The sequence below is a fragment of the Salvelinus namaycush genome, chromosome 2 (assembly GCF_016432855.1).
Source record: "Salvelinus namaycush isolate Seneca chromosome 2, SaNama_1.0, whole genome shotgun sequence".
NCBI classification, from domain to species: domain Eukaryota; kingdom Metazoa; phylum Chordata; class Actinopteri; order Salmoniformes; family Salmonidae; genus Salvelinus; species Salvelinus namaycush.
Window position 1 is genome coordinate 43,695,332 of NC_052308.1, and position 22,415 is coordinate 43,717,746.

The 22,415-nt window shown below is 40.9% G+C and overlaps 1 protein-coding gene across 1 annotated transcript in view; it reads left to right on the forward strand.

The window, feature by feature from the left end:
• The window catches only part of bicd2 (bicaudal D homolog 2 (Drosophila)), a 55,702-nt gene that overhangs the window by 20,995 nt on the left and 12,292 nt on the right, over positions 1-22,415 (forward strand). Inside the window, exon 2 of the mRNA XM_039013938.1 lies at positions 21,964-22,176. Coding sequence (XP_038869866.1) covers positions 21,964-22,176 — 213 coding nt within the window. The remainder of the gene's footprint in view (positions 1-21,963; positions 22,177-22,415) is intronic.

Sequence of the window (22,415 nt, forward strand, 5' to 3'; positions counted from 1 at the left end):
AATTAGTAGGTTTTGGAAGACAGAAGCTACTAAGGTACACAATAGTAGGTTTTGGAAGACAGAAGCTACTAAGGTACACAATAGTAGGTTTTGGAAGACAGAAGCTACTAAGGTACACAATTAGTAGGTTTTGGTAGACCGAAGCTACTAAGGTACACAATTAGTAGGTTTTGGTAGACCGAAGCTGCTAAGCTACACAATAGTAGGTTTTGGTAGACCGAAGCTGCTAAGCTACACAATAGTAGGTTTTGGTAGACCGAAGCTGCTAAGCTACACAATAGTAGGTTTTGGAAGACAGAAGCTACTAAGGTACAGAATAGTAGGTTTTGGAAAACCGAAGCTGCTAAGCTACACAATAGTAGGTTTTGGAAGACAGAAGCTACTAAGGTACACAATAGTAGGTTTTGGAAGACAGAAGCTACTAAGGTACACAATTAGTAGGTTTTGGTAGACCGAAGCTGCTAAGCTACACAATAGTAGGTTTTGGTAGACCGAAGCTACTAAGGTACACAATAGTAGGTTTTGGAAGACAGAAGCTACTAAGGTACACAATTAGTAGGTTTTGGTAGACCGAAGCTGCTAAGCTACACAATAGTAGGTTTTGGAAGACAGAAGCTACTAAGGTACAGAATAGTAGGTTTTGGAAAACCGAAGCTGCTAAGCTACACAATAGTAGGTTTTGGAAGACAGAAGCTACTAAGGTACACAATAGTAGGTTTTGGAAGACAGAAGCTACTAAGGTACACAATTAGTAGGTTTTGGTAGACCGAAGCTGCTAAGCTACACAATAGTAGGTTTTGGTAGACCGAAGCTACTAAGGTACACAATTAGTAGGTTTTGGAAGACAGAAGCTACTAAGGTACACAATAGTAGGTTTTGGAAGACAGAAGCTACTAAGGTACACAATTAGTAGGTTTTGGTAGACCGAAGCTGCTAAGCTACACAATAGTAGGTTTTGGAAGACAGAAGCTACTAAGGTACACAATTAGTAGGTTTTGGAAGACAGAAGCTACTAAGGTACACAATAGTAGGTTTTGGAAGACAGAAGCTGCTAAGCTACACAATAGTAGGTTTTGGTAGACCGAAGCTGCTAAGCTACACAATAGTAGGTTTTGAAAGACAGAAGCTACCAAGGTACACAATAGTAGGTTTTGGAAGACAGAAGCTACCAAGGTACACAATAGTAGGTTTTGGAAGACAGAAGCTACTAAGGTACACAATTAGTAGGTTTTGGTAGACCGAAGCTGCTAAGCTACACAATAGTAGGTTTTGGTAGACCGAAGCTGCTAAGCTACACAATAGTAGGTTTTGGTAGACCGAAGCTGCTAAGCTACACAATAGTAGGTTTTGGAAGACAGAAGCTGCAAAGGTACACAATTAGTAGGTTTTGGTAGACCAAAGCTACTAAGGTACAGAATAGTAGGTTTTGGAAAACCGAAGCTGCTAAGCTACACAATAGTAGGTTTTGGAAGACAGAAGCTACTAAGGTACACAATAGTAGGTTTTGGAAGACAGAAGCTACTAAGGTACACAATTAGTAGGTTTTGGTAGACCGAAGCTGCTAAGCTACACAATAGTAGGTTTTGGTAGACCGAAGCTGCTAAGCTACACAATAGTAGGTTTTGGTAGACCGAAGCTGCTAAGCTACACAATAGTAGGTTTTGGAAGACAGAAGCTGCAAAGGTACACAATTAGTAGGTTTTGGTAGACCAAAGCTACTAAGGTACATAATAGTAGGTTTTGGAAAACCGAAGCTGCTAAGCTACACAATAGTAGGTTTTGGAAGACAGAAGCTACTAAGGTACACAATAGTAGGTTTTGGAAGACAGAAGCTACTAAGGTACACAATTAGTAGGTTTTGGTAGACCGAAGCTGCTAAGCTACACAATAGTAGGTTTTGGAAGACAGAAGCTACTAAGGTACACAATTAGTAGGTTTTGGTAGACCGAAGCTGCTAAGCTACACAATAGTAGGTTTTGGTAGACCGAAGCTGCTAAGCTACACAATAGTAGGTTTTGGAAGACAGAAGCTACCAAGGTACACAATAGTAGGTTTTGGAAGACAGAAGCTACTAAGGTACACAATTAGTAGGTTTCGGTAGACCGAAGCTGCTAAGCTACACAATAGTAGGTTTTGGTAGACCGAAGCTACTAAGGTACACAATAGTAGGTTTTGGAAGACAGAAGCTACTAAGGTACACAATAGTAGGTTTTGGAAGACATAAGCTACTAAGGTACACAATTAGTAGGTTTTGGAAGACAGAACCTGCTAAGGTATACAATAGTAGGTTTTGGTAGACAGATGCTGCTAAGGTACACAATAGTAGGTTTTGGAAGACAGAAGCTACTAAGGTACACAATAGTAGGTTTTGGAAGACAGAAGCTACTAAGGTACACAATTAGTAGGTTTTGGTAGACCGAAGCTGCTAAGCTACACAATAGTAGGTTTTGGTAGACAGAAGCTACTAAGGTACACAATTAGTAGGTTTTGGAAGACAGAAGCTACTAAGGTACACAATAGTAGGTTTTGGAAGACAGAAGCTACTAAGGTACACAATTAGTAGGTTTTGGTAGACCGAAGCTGCTAAGCTACACAATAGTAGGTTTTGGAAGACAGAAGCTACTAAGGTACACAATTAGTAGGTTTTGGAAGACAGAAGCTACTAAGGTACACAATAGTAGGTTTTGGAAGACAGAAGCTGCTAAGCTACACAATAGTAGGTTTTGGTAGACCGAAGCTGCTAAGCTACACAATAGTAGGTTTTGGAAGACAGAAGCTACCAAGGTACACAATAGTAGGTTTTGGAAGACAGAAGCTACACAATTAGTAGGTTTTGGTAGACCGAAGCTGCTAATCTACACAATAGTAGGTTTTGGTAGACCGAAGCTGCTAAGCTACACAATAGTAGGTTTTGGAAGACAGAAGCTACCAAGGTACACAATAGTAGGTTTTGGAAGACAGAAGCTACTAAGGTACACAATTAGTAGGTTTCGGTAGACCGAAGCTGCTAAGCTACACAATAGTAGGTTTTGGTAGACCGAAGCTACTAAGGTACACAATAGTAGGTTTTGGTAGACAGAAGCTACTAAGGTACACAATAGTAGGTTTTGGAAGACAGAAGCTACTAAGGTACACAATAGTAGGTTTTGGAAGACATAAGCTACTAAGGTACACAATTAGTAGGTTTTGGAAGACAGAACCTGCTAAGGTATACAATAGTAGGTTTTGGTAGACAGATGCTGCTAAGGTACACAATAGTAGGTTTTGGTAGACAGAAGGTGCTCTTTGGTAAAACGGGTAAATTGGTCATCAAAAAGAAAGGAGGATCAAAGCACTCTTCATATAATTAATTAAAATGAAGAGTGCCTTGGGCCTACTTTATGAGCTTTTTTTAATGACACTTCAGGAACTATAGGGCTCCCGAGTGGCGCAGCGGTCTAAGGCACTGCTTCTCAGTGCTAGAGGCGTCACAGCCTGGAATCGAACCAGATTCTGTAGTATCACAACCTGCCGTGATTGGGAGTCCCATAGGGCGGCGCACAATTGTCCCAGCGTCGTTGGGGTTTGGCCGGGGTAGGCAGTCTTTAAATAAGAATTTGTTCTTAACTGACTTGCCTAGTTAAATACAGGATAAAATAAAACAATGAATAAATGAACACCGTGCCTCAATGGAAGCCCCGCTGTTGATAAACCCAAGGCATGGATTCATTCATTAAATTCTTTCACTTCGACCTGAGCAGAACAATTTCACGCATTCTTTAAAATTAACATGGGAATGCGAAATCTGTCAGGCTTAATCCAACCATTTCCTGTTTGCGAAAGTTCTAATAGTTCTCCTAATTTGAGTTTGACAAAAAAAGCAAGTATAGTTTAGAGAATCATTGTACCATCTAAACCGCTGTGAAATGGCTTTTCCATACCCAAAAATATTGTATTTTCAGCTGTTTTAACCTGGTGTACAAAACCGAAAGTAAAAGATGCAAAAACTAAACTTAAGAACGGGAAGCATAGAAATAGCGCACATAGCACAGATCTACTGCTTCTTAGACTTGCTTTCAATGACAGATCTATAACACACATTTCTATGTGAATTTGGTCTGGTCACCCAAAAAGTTACATATTGCAGGTTTAAAGGAAAACTCCATCCAAAAACTATTTCTGTATTTTGAAACTTGAATATCTTAAACTTGATTGCTGACATACAAAACATTTCCTGGTTCCCAGAAGGGGTGTGACTTTGCATCCCTCTTTAGATAAGCACTTCAGGGTCTACAAATTCAGAATTCTTACCAACAGCAGGTTGTTACAGTCAGTGTGCCTGGGTGATTGGAGGTGAACCATCGTCCTGAAGGACGCGTACTTTAATGTGGCCATATATCCCCCTCACAGGAAGTTCCTGAGTTTCCATTTTGAGGCTGTAGCGTATGAGTTCTCGGTGCTCCCTTTAGGGCTTTCCCTCTCGCCTCACACTTTCACCAAATTTGAAGTACTACTCCCTTCACAGAACAGCGCAAACTGACTCTAACCAGAATAGAAAGAGGATTGGGAGGCAGTGTTGCAAAGAAAAAGCCATATCTCAGACTGGCCAATAAAAATATAATATTAAGATGGGCAAAAGAACACAGACACTGGACAGACGTTGAGACTGGTGTTTTGTGGGTACTATTTAATGAAGCTGCTAGTTGAGGACTTGTGAAGTGTCTGTTTCTCAAACTAGACACTCTAATGTACTTGTCCTCTTGCTCAGTTGTGCACCAGGGCCTCCCACGATTTATATTCTGGTTAGCGTCAGTTTGCGCTGTTCTGTGAAGGGAGTAGTACAAAGCGTTGTACAAGATCTTCAGTTTCTTGGCAATTTCTCGCATGGAATAGCCTTCATTTCATTTTCAATTCTCAGAACAAGAATAGACTGACAAGTTTCAGAAGAAAGTCTTTGTTTCTGGCCATTTTGAGCCTGTAATCGAACCCACAAATACTAATGCTCCAGATACTCAACTAGTCTAAAGAAGGCCAGTTGTATTGGTTCTTTTAATCAGCACAACAGTTTTCAGCTGTGCTAACAATTGCAAAAGGGTTTTCTAATGATCAATTAGCCTTTTTAAAATGATAAACTTGGATTAGCTAACACAACGCGCCATTGGAACACAGGAGTGATGGTTGCTGATAATGGGCCTCTGTACACCTATGTAGATATTCCATAAAGAATCAGCCGTTTCCAGCAACAATATTCATTTACAACATTAGCAATGTCTACACTGTATTTCTGATCAATTTGATGTTATTTTAATGGACAAAAAAGTGCTTTTCTTTCAAAAACAAGGACATTTCTTAGTGACCCCAAACTTTTGAACGGTAGTGTACATAGATACATACATGCATACTGAATGCACCTACAGTAGAAACGACAACACGATATACGAGAAAATAAGGAACTTACTTTGATAGGAATGCACACATGTCCAAAGTTATTATTTGTAAGGAAAACAAAATTTTCCAATTCGTGCTAGACAGCGCAAATGTCTGCATACTTGATCTGCGCAAACATTGGTGAAGTACGTGGGCTATCCTCGAAGAGAGAAGTTTGTCCGGCTCAGTAAATCCTCAAACATAAAGTGTCCGCAACGCTGAATGGACTTCTATGTGAATTAATGAGGCGGAACACACCTCAATTCAAACTGTTGTTAGAAAATACAACTTGTTAGAAAATCATTAGAAATTGACAAGTTGAAACAGCCAATAGATAATTAGCAGGCAGCGTGTGTTAACTATCCTGTTGGGTAATAATCACATTTTGGAACAGTGAGTGCATTTTGACATCAGGTGCATAAAACAACTCACGCTGGGGCGACCATTAGAGATATTTGGAACTCATGTATGAAAAGGTTAAAGGGTTGCCTGTAGGAGATATTTGTGCTGCAGCGAGTTGGGTGTGCTTACAGCTGGGACATGAGTGGGTTATTAGGCAGCCTGCAGATTGTGCAATACCCAGGTACTGCATGTTTTCCTGTCGGGTCGGCACTCTGGGTTGTCTGCCGTCGGCCCTGCTTCGGGCGTGATTTCATATCCCCATAGTTGTGTTGTAGTGAGTTGACCTACTGAAAGGGAACATACAATTATGACTATAACTACTGTTCCCTGAAGGAGGGAAACGAGGTACAACACACGTTCAGCCCCACTCCGCCCAGTTCTGGGCTATGTGAAGAGTGGTACTGAATTGAAGGAATTCATCCGTGCCTCAGTTAAATTAACTGTGGAAGGCGGGGCTTTCGTTGAGGCACGGTGTTCATTGGCCTTGCCAGAAGTGATTCTAATGTTCTTCTGGTTAGGGCACGCAAACTCCCTATAGCTGTGTTGTACCTCCTTTTCCTCCATCAGGGAACAGTAGTTGTAGTCATAACTGTATGTTTTCCTGGTTCGTTACAGTAGTACATTTAGCGTTGTCGGCTGACATGATGACTGGCTCTCTATGAATGAATCACGTATACCTGCACATGGCTACTCACGACGTACTCGTATCCTCATCCCTTTGTAGAGGTGATAGGTGGAGGTCTTAGCTGTTCTCTGTCTGATACACAGCTAAGCCTGTCTGATCCTGGGCCAAACCGGTGTCCGTGTCTGAAATCTGGCTTGCCTACTACCTACTTAAACTGCATACTGTGTACTAATCATACTACATACTATTTATAATATACTGTTTAGTACAAATGAATACAGTAAGCAACAAATATCATACTAGGCCCATCCTACTGAGAATGCGTCATCCAATGCACAATTGCGTTGATTCATTCATTTTGGATTCATTTTTCATTCATTCATTTTGGTACAGGCGTCCCTTCAGCTGATTAGCAGCTGTCAGACACACGTGGGTTCAAAAAGACGATTATTTTCTTCCTCAATAGTGTGCAGCGAATTCTAATAGATGAAAAGCCGCACGGCCACTGTCTTTGTTTGTTTTAGAAAGCAGGGATTGGTTGACATCTAGGGTTAGGGCAGGGCAGAGACTAGAGAGCTAAGGTCAGCTTATCCTTCCTGACCAACAGGTGGTATTGGCATGTGTGTCTACTGGCTGGTGAGTCTTCTACCATTTTGGCCCAGTTACATACGCATATAGTATACACAGGGTTATACAATGAGTTGTTATAGCGACATTCTCAAATACCTAATAACATAATTGATTCACAGCCAAGTTGTAAAGGCTTTTCCTCAGGCCCTCTAACCAGATAGGTCTATGGTCCTCTGTAATAGTTTACTCACTAAAAAAGCCGGAGATCCACAACAATGAGATACTTTGTGTGTGTCACCTCGTGCTACCTGCAGACATTATCCGCAGACACTCAGATACGATATAATTTGATTTATCCTTCAGGAATATTTGATACAACAAAGAAATATACTGTATTGCTTTTTACAGGTATTCTGAATCTGCCATTTGGAGATTCCCTGACTGAAAGTGTTATGCAGGCTGTGTTAGGATGTTCTCAACCAGGAGTGTCCTGACCACTCTATAGGGGCTAGCGAGGCGTCTTCAGGAGCAGCCCCCTTGCTTACATAGGACATGAAGTTCTGATTCCTAATTCTGTATGTCTAGGCTGGGGTCTCTGAACTATTTAACCCATTTAAGTGTGTTTTGTAAATGTGACATCTCTGTTTATGTACATGTGCTTAGTATGTAAAGAATGCGCATACGTGTCTGTCTGGTAATTACTGAGAGCCCTGGCCTGTGTTCGTTAGTGAGCTGTGCATTTTCTACGAACCATGTGCTTGGATATTTCACCCTTGGAACAAACTTTGTCAAACTTTTTCATACCTCGGGAGTGTTTTAAGCTCGAACTGTGTCCATGTCCCACTGCATTTATTCCGATTATCCATAAAACATCCGCAGCATTGATTTCCAGAAGGAATGGATACGTTTGCGCCAGCTAGCTATTTCTAGCCCAATTGGTAAAAAAGACTACTGCTACAGATTCAGTTCGCAAATGATGGGTTGAAAGGTGTTCTTCATCTATTTCATATATACACTGAGTGTACAAAACATTAGGAACACCTTCCTAATATTGAGTTGCACCACCTTTTTTCCCTCAGAACAGCCTCAATTCATCGGAGCATGGACTGTAAGGTGTTGAAAGCATTCCACAGGGATGCTGGCCAATGTTGACTCCAATGCTTCCCACAGTTGTCAAGTTGGCTGGACCATTCTTGATTCACACTGGAAACTGTAGAGAGTTAAAAACCCAGCAGCGTCACAGTTCTTGACACCTTCAAACCGGTGCGCCTGGCACCTACTATCATACCCCGTTCAAAGGCACTTAAATCTTTTGTCTTGCCCATTCACCCTCTGAATGGCGCACACACACAGTCCATGTCGCAATTGTCTCGAGGCTTAAAAATGATTCTTAACCTGTCTCCGCCCCTTCATCTTTCATGGAAAGAGTAGGTGTTCCTAATGTTTTTTGTATATTTAGTTTCATCAGACAATTCTTCCTTTTTTAGAAATATCTCTGCTTTAATCAAAGATTGTTACATCTTTTTAGAGATTCACATTTGCTTCCGTTTTGACTATGTTCCCGAGGGTTCTCGCGACATCCTAATCTTCCTGTTATTGTTAGTTGTGTAGTGGGGGTAGGATCTTTTGACACTCTACCTTTCTCACTCATTATTCATGATTCGTTCAGGATTATCCGTAATCATGGTAGTATCCACATTAATGTAGAAGTGTTTAGAAAAACATATTATATTCTTGTTTATAATGAAAGTGACTTCAAAATGACACTACATTGTGTACCATTCATTTCTATTGAGCACAAAATAATCTGAAACGCAACCAAAACGAACTGAAAATGCATCCAACAAGTTTGTAGAGTCAAAAGCTTGATGTAGTCATTGCATGGTAGGAGTATGGGACCAAATACTAAACTTTTGACTACTTTATTTATAAGAATCTTTAGGGGTGTCAATCATTTTAACCCCTACCTTTTTTGAGATAAAAAAGATTTGTTAAACAAAATCTATTTCTCAGAGCAATTCTATTTGTGTAAAATATATATATATTTTTTTGCATACAATATAGCTCAGTATTTTAATTATTTATTTTTTACAGTCATTATTGCTCATCTTTATCAAGGGTGTCAATATTGTTGGATCCCTCTAGATGACACTAAATGGATATAGCTAGGAATTTTAAGGATGAAAAATACGATGTACAACTAGCTTAGGAATAGCTAACTGAATTTGTTGTAAATTTTAAGTTTTCTGAAACAATTGTGCTGTAATTACTATTTTAGCTAGCTAGCTATGTCACCTCCAGATTGTTGAGGCAGAGGTTGTGTTTTTGTAAGTCGCTCTGGATAAGAGCGTCTGCTAAATGACTTAAATGTAATGTAAATGTGTTTATGGCATGCTGTCTATAAAGTAGTCCCTAGATAGCTCTGTGGTGGATTGCGAGCACTGAATCCACATGCTTCTGGTACAACTGATTGGTCATGTCTTCCAGTCCAGCCTCCCAGACATTATCCTCAGCTGGCCAGACAGAGAGGGGAGGTAATGCTGATGTGCTTTGCTGTGCAGTGTGGCCACTGGCCAGAGAAACACTGAAATGTGGTATATCAGACCCAGGGTCACTACGTATGCAGTGGCCAATAAGATGGCCCAGATGGGCAGCTGCCAGGAAGCAAAGCAGAAGTTGGATTCTAGTGTCTTGGATCACCTCCAGTCAGTCAGCCCTACTGCTGTGTACAATACTGTAGGTTAGATAAGCTGTCCACTCCAGATCCTGCTCAGCGTGTTGAGCAACTATTCAGATCTCATTCTTACTATATACAGTACCAGTTAAAACTTTGGACAGACCTACTCATTCCAGGATTTTTCTTTATTTTAACTATTTTCTACATTGTAGAATAATAGTGAAGACATCAAAACTATGAAATAACACATATGGAATCATGTAGTAACGAAAGTAGCCACCCTTTGCCTTGATGACAGCTTTGCACACTCTTGGCATTCAACCAGCTTCACCTGGAATGCTTTTCCAACAGTCTTGAAGGAGTTCCCACATATGCTGAGCACTTGTTGGCTGCTTTTCCTTCACTCTGCAGTCCAACTCATCCCAAACCATTTCAATTGGGTTGAGGTCAGGAGATTGTGGAGGCCAGGTCATCTGATGCAGCACTCCATCACTCTCCTTCTTGGTCAAATAGCCCTTACACAGCCTGGAGGTGTGTTGGGTCATTGTCCTGTTGAAAAACAAATGATAGTCCCACAAGGGCTAATCAGATAGGATGGCATATTGCTGCAGAATGCTGTGGTAGCCATGCTGGTTAAGTGTGCCTTGAATTCTAAATAAATCACATAGTGTCACCAGCAAAGCACCATCACACCACCTCCTCCATGCTTCACGGTGGGAAACGCACATGCAGAGATCATTCGTTCACCTACTCTGGAACCAAACATTTCTAATTTGGACTCATCAGACGAAAGGACAGATTTCCACCAGTCTAATGTCTATTGCTCGTGTTTCTTGTTCCAATCAAGTTTCTTCTTCATATTGGTGTCCTTGTGTCTGCACAGCCCTGTCTTAAAGTAATGATGTCTGTCGTTTCTCTTTCCTTATTTGAGCTGTTCTTGCCGTAATATGGACTTGGTCTTTTACCAAATAGGGCTATCTTCTCTATACCACCCCTACCATGTCACAACACAACTGATTGGCTCAAACGCATTAAGAAGGGAAGAAATTCCACAAATGAACTTTTAACAAGGCACACCTGTTAATTGAAATGCATTCCAGGTGACTACCCCATGAAGCTGGTTGAGAGAATGCAAAGAGTGTGCAAAGCTGGCATCAATGCAAAGGGTGGCTATTTTGAAGAATCTCAAATGTAAAATATATTTTGATTTGTTTGTAATTTTTTGGGGTTACTACATGATTCCATATGTGCTATTTCATAGTTTTGATGTCTTCACTATTATTCTGTAGAAAATAGTAAAAATAAATAAAAACCCTTGAAGGAGTAGGTGTGTCCATACTTTTGACTGGTACTGTATGTATATTGAATGACCCAGGGTCAGTTTGTTGTAGCAGCTAGCTGTTGAGTGAATGAGTTCAGCTTTCATTCTGTGTCTGCACAAGATCCTTATGATGATTCCCACTGTAACTCAATAGCTTTGTTTAGAGTTGTCCTTCTTTGTCTGTATGTAGCTATAAGTGAATTATTCCGTAGGCTAGTTATTCGTACAGCTGTCTCTGATTTGACTGAGCTCTTCCTTTATCTGTATGACTCGGTCCAGATTGCTGAACTGTTGGTGGGCGTGACCAATTGCGTGGTCTCTGAAACATTTTAGAGGCCCTCTTGGCTACAGAGACAAGATTTAGCAGTTTTAAAGCTAATTTCCGGCAATTATACACTTATTTGCATGGCTTATGCTGTGTTTATATGCTATATTACCACAAAATTAATGGGGGCGCCATGCCATTTTTTAAATTTTAGATCCTCCCAGACTGTAGTTTTTATTTTGGTGATTGTTAGTTCTCAATTATCTTTTAAAAAATAGATATAGCTCCATTATCTTTTCTACATACTTTATACGGTTGAAGTCGGAAGTTTACATACACTTAGGTTGGAGTCATTAAAACTAGTTTTTCAACCACTCCACAAATTCTTGTTAACAAACTATAATTTTGGCAAGTCAGTTAGGACATCTACTTTGTGCATGAAACAAGTAATTTTTCCAACAATTGTTTATAGACAGATTATTTCACTTATAATTCACTGTATCACAATTCCAGTGGGTCAGAAGTTCACATACACTAAGTTGACTGTGCCTTTAAACAGCTTGGAAAATTCCAGAAAATGGTGTCATGGCTTTAGAAACTTCTGATTGGCTAATTGACATCATTTGAGTCCATTGGAGGTGTACCTGTGGATTTATTTCAAGGCCTATCTTCAAACTCAGTGCTTCTTTGCTTGACATCATGGGAAAATCAAAAGAAATCAGCCAAGACCTCAGGAAAAAAAAATGTCTGGTTCATCCTTGGGAGCAATTTCCAAATGCCTGAAGGTACCACGTTCATCTGTACAAACAATAGTACGCAAGTATAAACACCATGGGACCACGCAGCTGTCATACCACTCAGGAAGGAGACGCGTTCTGTCTCCTAGAGATGAAAGTACTTTGGTGCGAAAAGTGCAAATCAATCCCAGAACAACAGCAAAGAACCTTGTGAAAATGCTGGAGGAAACGGGTACAAAAGTATCTATATCCACAGTAAAACGAGTCCTATATTGACATAACCTGAAAGGCTGCTCAGCAAGGAAGAAGCCACTGCTCCAAAACTACCATTAAAAAAGCCAGACTACGGTTTGCAACTGCACATGGGGACAAAGATCGTACTTTTTGGAGGAATGTCCTCTGGTCTGATGAAACATAAATAGAACTGTTTGGCCATAATGACCATCGTTATGTTTGGAGGCAAAAGGGGGATGCTTGCAAGCCGAAGAACACCATCCCAACCGTGAAGCACGGGGGTGGCAGCATCAGGTTGTGGGTGTGCTTTGCTGCAGGAGGGACTGGTACACTTTTACACTGGTAAAATCATGAGGCAGGAAAATTATGTGGATATATTGAAGCAACATCTCAAGACATCAGTCAGGAAGTTAAAGCTTGGTTGCAAATGGGTCTTCCAAATGGACAGTGACCCCAAGCATACTTCCAAAGTTGTGGCAAAATGGCTTAAGGACAACGAAGTCAAGGTATTGGAGTGGCCAAGCCCTGACCTCAATCCTATTGAAAAGTTGTTGGCAAAACTGAAAATGCGTGTGTGAGCAAGGAGACCTACGAACCTGACTCGGTTACACCAGCTCTGTGAGGAGGAATGGGCCAAAATTCACCCAACGTATTGTGGGAAGCTTGTGGAAGGCTACCCGAAACGTTTGACCCAAGTGAATCAATTTAAAGGCAATGCTACCAAATACTAATTGAGTGTATGTAAACTTCTGACCCACTGGGAATGTGATGAAAGAAATAAAAGCTGAAATAAATCATTCTCTCTACTATTATTCTGACATTTCACATTCTTAAAATAAAGTGATGATCCTAACTGACCTAAGACAGGGAATTTTTACAAAGATTAAATGTCAGGAATTTTGAAAAACTGAGTTTAAATGTATTTGGCTAAGGTGTACATAAACTTCCGACTTAAACAACTCAGCACCAGATACAGTTGAAGTTTACACTGAAAACGTTTTACAATCCCAGCAACGATTTAGGGGAAACACTTTGTTGGGAATTTAATAGGAAATGTGACGTGGCATTGTGTAGTTCTCTTCATCCCTCTCGCTCTACCCCCCCCCTCTCCCCCCTTACAGGGAAATATTTTGGTGTGCTCTTGCTACTGACTCAGCCAGACCAAGCAGTCTCTGCCTGCCCACCCAGGCCTCTATTAGTAATGGAACATTTGTCTTGTGAGAACATGTCAATGGTCAGTGGCCTCCACAATGCCTCAGTGCTCAAACTAGCAACCCCTTGGCATTGCTTCAGCCACACTGACTGACATGCCGGTGTATTTGTATACACAGTGCGGAGAAAGAGAGGTTAGATGGACACAAGTGAGGCAGGAGAAGAACCCTGGCTCTGTTGTAGCTGGGTTTTTTTGGGACCGTTCTGCTCCAGTGTCCTGTTACATCATCAGTTGGCACAGTGTCCCTGGCTGTGTTCCAGATGGCACCTTATTCCCTATAAAGTTCACTACTTTTGATCAGAGCCCTATGGGCCCTGGTCAAAAGAAGTGCACTATATAGGGAATAGGGTGCCGTTTGGGTCGCAGGCCCTGTGATGCGGACTCAATGTTCTATAAGCCCAGGGGTCAACTGTCTGTAGGAATCTCACATTGATATTTTCAGGCCATTTAAACTGTTGTTGTTTTTTACCCTCACTGGCCTTGGACATCTGGGTTATCATGTCTGTCTTAACCCTACATGTATCCTTATGCTGTTCTGGTTGTGTTAGATGCGTAAAGACACATTTCGGTTGAACGCATTCAGTTGTGCAACTGACTAGGTAACCCCCTTTCAGTGTTACCAAACACGTTACAAAAGTAATGGATTACTTTTATGAGTAACAGAGTAATATAATGATTTACTGTGTTCGAATATTGTAATATTATTAGTTACTTTTTAAAGTAACGCATCTGTTACTTTCAGAAGTTAACCGCCCCATTCTTTCCCTCTGTGTTTTTTCCCTCTACTTAGCACAAAATTGTTTTGCTCACCCTTCCTTCATATTCATCACTGTCAAGAGAATTTTAGAGCAGATGGTGTTAACAAATTGTAGGCTACTGTACCTGTGTCTTGTTTCAATCTATTTTGCATTGTGGCGCACACTGTTGAGTCTTGGCCGCATGAGCGAAGAATCTGACCATTCAGATCCAAATGTGAGAACTGCCTACATGCCATTTTCTCTTAGGCTACCCATCCCAGCCCCCCTCTGCTCTGCATGGCCACATAAGTGAAACAATGGCCAGACAGACACCTTCCTCTCCACGGAGAATGTTTGAATATGTTATTGTCAAGTTCATAGAATTTAGGCTACATTGGTCCATGACAGGCAGACAATGTGACTATTCACTAACTCCACCTTTGTGTCTGTGCTTCAGGAGTCAACAGACAACAACAATTTAGCCATACTGAATTTTGTCCAGAAGAATGCAGTGTACACATTCATTTAAGTAGCTTATTGTGAAGGTAGGCCTATGTCACTGTAAATAACATTGTAACTCACACACGCCCAGAAAACTGAGAAAGATAGGATTATCTCTCTCCCAAAAATTGCAAATCAGGACACCGTCCGTGATTGTCGAACCCTGCTAAAATCCACCACCACCTAGGTGAAGTAGAGTCGGGACTACAACAAGGCTGGACAATCATGGGAGGCTTGACCAGGGTGTTGATGTACACAGTGGGTAGGAACCTGACAGTACTGTCTTGACTGTATACAGAGAGAATCCCTGCCTGATTCTCAGTTCTCTGGGCTAAATTGAGAACAGTTTATGATCCATGACAGACATGTGTTTCATGTGCCTTACAGGACTGAGGACTGTCGGTCTGTGTGACGCAGGCCAAGGACAGAGGCTGAGCAAGCAGCAATATTGTAATATTGACAGAAAGTGAAGATGTCAATGAAATTGTTAAAAAATATATATCATATAATGGGTCCATGTTTTGTTCTGTGTATCATTCAATGCCTGTTCTGATCATGTTTACATAACCAACTACAATTACAAGTGGGGCAAACAATGGAATGGGAAATACATGATTACAATGTACAGAAAGACCACATGTTCATTATAGCCTACTCCTGCACTCAGGGTACTATCATACATTGACTGCTGAGAGTTCCCAATGTTACAATATGTTTGAGGGGGGCCACATTGACATTTCAATTGTTCTGGGGGTCCAGATGAGCACCACTGAAATGTGAAAATGTGCTCTAACAAGCCACCAATTCCTCCTCTCCGCTATAACCGATCTATATTACATTATTTTACAGGAACATTGGTGTTATTGTTCGTAGAATACAAGCTAACTGGTAAAATTGTACTCCTACACACCAACAGTGTAATATCCGGATGAAGTTTGATAATACTAAGTAAATAATTAGGAACATACAGTAAGTAGAATTACATGATATGTATACATTGAAATATGTTTTTTGATAGGCAATGCATTTAGTACAGGGTATGATTTTTATTTATTTAATCTTTATTTAACTAGGCAAGTCAGTTAAGAACAAATGTATTTACAATGGCGGCCTACCGGGGAACAGTGGGTTAACTGCCTTGTTTAGGGGCAGGACGACAGATTTTTACCTTGTCAGCTTGGGAATTCGATCCAGCAACCTTTCGGTTACTGGCCCAATGGTCTGACCACTAGGCTACCTGCCGCTCCGATTTGACCAAGTGACATCCTTAGTCAATTCGCCTCTTCAAAACAATATTCAAGAAGTTGGGTTATTGTATTAGTAGCTATCTATATTGCTATTAAAGTATTGGTCCATATTCTAGCTAGTGTCCAACACTGATACAGTGTTGGACACTGCACCTAGGTCGTTTAGTTAGCTAGCCAGGTAGCTACAGTGCCTTGGATTAAATTTAGTCTCGCTGGCCTATAAACAGTACCACATAATGTCAAAGCGGAATTATGTTTTTAGACATTTTTACAAATTAATAAAAAATGAAAAGCTGTATTGTCTTGAGTGAACAAGTATTCCACCCATTTTGTTATGCCAAGCCTAAATGCATTCAGGAGTAAAGATGTGCTTAACATGTTGCATGGACTCACTCTGTTTTTGAATGACTACCTCATCTGTGTACCCCACACATACAGTTATCTTTTTATTTGTATTTTTTTATTTAACCTTTTATTTAACTAGACAAGTCCGTTAAGAACAAATTCTTATTTACAATGACGGCCTACCAAAAGGCCTCCTGCAGGGACGGGGGTTGGGATGTAAAAAAAATATATATAAATCTAGGACAAAACGCACATCACGACAAGAGAGACAACACTACATAAAGAGAGACCTAAAGACAGCAACATAGCAAGGCAACAACACAACATGACAATAACATGGTAGCAACAAAACATGGTACAAACATTATTGGGCACAGTCAACAGCACAAAGGTCAAGGTAGAGACGGCAATACATCACACAGAGCAGCCACAAATGTCAGTAAGAGTGTCCATGGTTGAGTCTTTGAATGAAGAGATTGAGATAAAACTGTCCAGTTTGAGTGTTTGTTGCAGCTCGTTCCAGTCGCAAGCTGCAGCGAACTGAAAAGAAGAGCGACCCAGGGATGTGTGTGTTTTGGCGACCTTTAACAGAATGTGACTGGCAGAACGAGGGTTGTATGTGGAGGATGAGGGCTGCAGGAGATATCTCAGATCGGGGGGGTGAGGCCTAAGAGGGTTTTATAAATAAGCATCAGCCAGTGGGTCTTGCGGCGTGTATACAGAGATGACCAGTTTACAGAGGAGTATAGAATGCAGTGATGTGTCCTATAAGGAGCATTGGTGGCAAATCTGATGGCCGAATGGTAAGGAACATGTAGCCGCTCGAGAGCACCCTTACCTGCCGATCTATAAATGTTGTCTCCATAATCTAGTATGGGTAGGATGGTCATCTGAATCAGGGTTAGTTTGCTGCTGGGGTGAAAGAGGAGTGATTACGATAGAGGAAACCAAGTCTAGATTTAACTTTAGCCTGCAGCTTTGATATGTGCTGAGAGAAGGACAGTGTACCGTCTAGCCATATTCCCAAGTACTTGTATGAGGTGACTACCTCAGGCTCTAAACCCTCAGAGGTAGTAATCACACCTGTGGGGAGAGGGGCATTCTTACCGAACCACATGACCTTTGTTTTGGAGGTGTTCAGAACAAGGTTAAAGGTAGAGAAAGCTTGTTGGACACTAAGAAAGCTTTGTTGTAGAGCATTTAACACAAAATCCAGGGAGGGGCCAGCTGAGTATAAGACTATCATCTGCATATAAATGGATGAGAGAGCTTCCTACTGCCTGAGCTATGTTGTTGGTGTAAATTGAGAAGAGCGTTGGGCCTAGGATTGAGCCTTGGGGTACTCCCTTGGCTTAGTGACATGCAGTGGCTGAGACAGCAGATTTTCTGACTTTATACACTGCACTCTTTGAGAGAGGTAGTTAGCAAACCACAACATTGCTTAGAATCAAGGCCAGTGGTGACATCATTGAGGACCTTTAAGGTTGCAGTGACACATCCATAACCTGAGCGGAAACCAGATTGCATACCAGAGAGAATACTATAGACATCAAGAAAGCCAGTCAGTTGATTATTGACAAGTGTTTCCAACACTTTTGATGGACAGGGCAAAAATAAAAATAGGCCTATAACAGTTAGGATCAGGTTTATCTCCCCCTTTTTAATTTAAAGAATGAAACGTGGCTACCTTCCAAGCATTGGGAACCTCCCCAGAAAGGAGAGACAGGTTAAACAGTTTGGAGATAGGCTTGGCGATGATAGGGGCAGCAACCTTAAAGAAGAAAGGGTCTAAACCACCTGACCCAGATGTTTTTTTGGGGTCAAGTTTCACGAGCTCCTTTAGCACCTCGGACTCAGTGACTGCCTGCAGGGAGAAACTTTGTTGCCGGGTAGAGGAAAAAGAGGGATAAGCATCGGGATAGTCTTATTAGAAGGGGTGGGAGATGAGGACTTTTTGGATGGGCAAGGAGGCATGGCTGAGTCAAATAGGAATCCTGACCTAATGAAGTGGTGATTAAAGAGCTCAGCCATGCGCTTCTTGTCAGTAACAACCACATCTTATCTGTAAGGTCCCTCAGTCGAGCAGGGAATTTCAAACACAGATTTAATCACAAAGACCATTGGTAGATGGGTAAAAATGGAGCATGGTGAAGTTTTTACGTACACTTTGGATATTGTGTCAATACACTCCATTCACTACAAAAATACAGGCGTCCTTACTAGCTCAGTAGCCGGAGAGGAAGGAAACCGCTCAGGGATTTCACCATGAGTCCAATAGTGAACAGTTAAAACAGTTACGGAGTTGAATGGCTTTGATAGGAGAAAACTGAGGATGGATCAGCAACATTGTAGTTACTCCACAATACTAACCTAAATTACAGAGTGAAAAGAAGGAAGCCTGTACACACAAATATTCCAAAACATGCATCCAGTTTGCACTAAGGCACTAAAGTGAAACTGCAAAAAAACTGCCAAAGAAATTAACTTTAAGTCCTGAATACAAAGCGTTATGTTTGATGGAAATCCAACGCAACAGATCACTTTAATATTTTCAAGCATGGTGGTGGCTGCATCGTGTTATGGGTATCCTTGTCATCAGGATGGACTAGGGATAGAATAAAAAGAAACGAAATAGAGCTAAGTACAGGCAAAATCCTTGGGGAAAACCTGGCTCAATCTGTCTTCCAACAGGCACTGGGAGACAAATTCACCTTTCAGCAGGACAATAACCTTGTTGCTTACCAAGATGACATTGAATGTTTCTGAGTAGCCTAGTTACAGTTTTGACTTAAATCGTCTTGAAAATATATGGCAAGACTTGAAAATGGCTGTCTAGCAATGACCAACAACCCACATTTTTTTATTAAACTTTATTTAATTAGGCAAGTCTTATAAGAACAAATTCTTATTTCCAATGACGTAGCTACCGTACGACGCTGGGCCAATTGTGCGCCGCCCTATGGGAATCCCAATCACGGCCGGATGTGATTCAGCCTGTATTCGAACCAGGGACTGTAGTGACACCTCTTACACTGAGATGCAGTGCCTTAGACCGTTGCGCCACTGGGGAGCTTGAAGAACTTTTAAATCCAGGTGTTCAAAGCCCTTAGAGACTTACCCAGAACAACTCACAGCTGTAATAACTGCCAAAGGTGACCCTAACATGTATTAACTCAGGGGTGTGAATAGTTAGGTAAATTAGATATTACTTTATTTAATTTAATACATTTTCTAAAATTTCTAAAAATATGTTTTCACTTTGTCATTATGGGGTATTGGGTGTAGTTGAGGATAAAAATGTCATCCATTTTGAATTCAGGCTGTGACACAACAAAATGTGGAATATGTCAAGGGATATGAATACTATCTGAAGACACTGTAGCTAGCTACATTTTGAGTGCACTAGCTAATAACTACCTAACATTTACTCTACAGATAATTAGGTTATCAGAAAAACACCTGAATGGTAGCTAGCTAGATAGTGACATAATGACAAATATTTAAGATATTAAAGCTAGAAGTATAATTTTTCCTAGGTACGCTGGTGCTCTTAAATAAAAATTCCAGGTTGCACAACAAAATTTTTAGGTGCATTTGCAAGTAAAATGGTGGCACTGTAGAGCCTTGTATTGGTCCAGGGAGTAGGTTAGCTAGCCTCTAGCGTCGCCGGTAAAACTCCAGTATTGGCGCTGCACTGTATTCATTCTTGATCATTCAATTCTGTTGCAGAAGAGGAGAATGGATGGTCCTTCGCCATGTCGTAGCTACCGTTAGCTGTGCTGTGCTTTGTAGCGATTAGCAAAGTTACTCTGACCCTGGCTTTTTTGTTCGTTTGCAAAAATTGTGGAGTATGGGCTGTGGAGACATGCACGCCTGATTTAATCAATATTTATAAGGAGCCATACCTCTGTGTTCGGAGGGTGGAACTATACAAGCATTTTCGCATTAAGACAGGAATTAGGTCGTAATAGTGGCAGAAACTTCCTCTGGAGGGGTCCTTTTAAAGCCATTAAATACCGGCTATCAAGTCACAACAAGGCCGACTTCAAATGCCGACATCAAAATTCAAATAACCAGTGCATTAATATAAGGATCAGACCCTTTTTTTATTTTTATTTTTTTCACAAAAAATGACATACCCAAATCTAACTGCCTGTAGCTCAGGACCTGAAGCAAGGGTATGCATATCATTGATACCATTTGAAAGGAAACACTTTGAAGTTTGTGGAAATCTGAAATTAATGTAGGAGAATATAACACATTAGATCTGGTAAAAGATACAGAGATATAAACAAAAAATGCATGTGTTTAAAAATGTGTTCCATCATCTTTGAAATGGAAAAGAAAAGCCATCAAATGACATAGGAGTTTAGGTGCAATTTTGACTTTGCCACCAGATGGCAGCAGTGTGTGTGTAAAGTTTCAGACTGATCCAGTGAAGCATTTCATTACTGCACAACATTTTGAATCAAGTTTTCCCAAATGTGCCGACTTGGTCAATTTATACATTTTCAAGTACATAACTATAGAGAACATACAAAAATTATATGGTAATAAAAATTACGTTTACACACTCCCATGAAGGTCATACATGATGGAAGATTAGCTTCCCTACAGAAAATACACTAACCTACACTAACATCTAGATGGCCAGGCGGGGTGGGTGTGGGGCTAGAAACAGCAGGTGTTCAAACTGTAGAACCCAGTTCAGTTCCTACATTTGAATATAAAAATAGATTTTATCAAAGAAAACTATGCTACATTTTATCTCTGGAACCCTAGGGATGACAAATCATTGCAAGATTGCTTAATGTAAGTACATTATTTACCTTCAGAGGTGAATGTATCAAACCAGTTGCCGTGATAAAAGTGTTTTGTTGTTGTGCACTCTCCTCAAACAATAGCATGGTCTTTTTTTCACTGTAATAGCTACTGAAAATTGGACAGTGCATTTAGATGAATTAGAATGTAACCTTTCTGCACATATAAGACATGCGTATGTCCTGGGAAGTTTGCTGTTACTTACAAAGTTATTCTACTCACATTAGCAACAACCGTCCCGGTATAGGGACACCGATCCCGTAGAGGTTTTAACTGACCGCGGCGCAAATTCAAACTGTCAGATAAATCCTAAATATAATAATGCATTGAAATAGACGGCATATAATCAAAGGGATTACTTATCATCAAGGATCCATGTAAGTCAAACAAAATTGCGAAAATGACGAAGTACTAAAGGAACATCTACACCTTTACTCATCTGATAGCCTTTAGTGAAGCTCTGTGCTGATTGGACAGCATAAAAAAGTAATATGACAAGTAATATCTAATATTACTTTCCATGCAAAGTAATATTGTAAGGTGATTATTTTGTTAAATGTAACAAGTAATAGATTTACTTTTTCAAGTAATGAATCCCAACACTAATGCTGAGGACTCTCAACCAGTCATGATGCTCACAACTACTCATGCTCACTGGAGTCCTGCACTTGTTCTGGTCAAAGTCCACCCTTCTCCTCACAGTTTTGTACTCATGTGACTTCTGTCCTGGAACTAATCTATGCGTATGTATGTTTCTCCCCTCCTGTCCCCAGGCGTTCGGCAGGCATACTCCACCCTTAGGAAGGTGTTCCACTTCAGTCCTAGTATTAATCAATGTATTTTTCTCTCCTCCTGTCCCCAGGCGTTTGGTCAGGCCTACTCCACCCATAGGAAGGTGGCTGCAGATGGGGAGAGCAGGGAGGAGTCACTGATGTTGGAGTCAGCCAGTAAGGAGGCCCAATATCACCAGATGGTCCTGGAGCTGCAGAATGACCTGCGGTTGGCCAGAACCGACCTCACTAGCACCCAATCAGAGAACGAGCGCCTGGCTGCCGTCGCCCTGGAGATGAGAGAGGTGAGCTGGAAGGTGGAGGACCTGCCAAAAACACAACCATGGTCAATATGGAGAGGTCAAACCTCAATGTGGAAATACTCTTGTATCTCACTAATCTGACGAAGAGAACCATATCTTTTTAGTAGGCACTCTCACTCAATGGCCTAGTCTGGTAACTGGATCTTGGTCCTCCCTAATTACATTGGACAAGCTGCCAAGATCTCATCTCAACACTATTCCACTGGCATACAGCCATATAC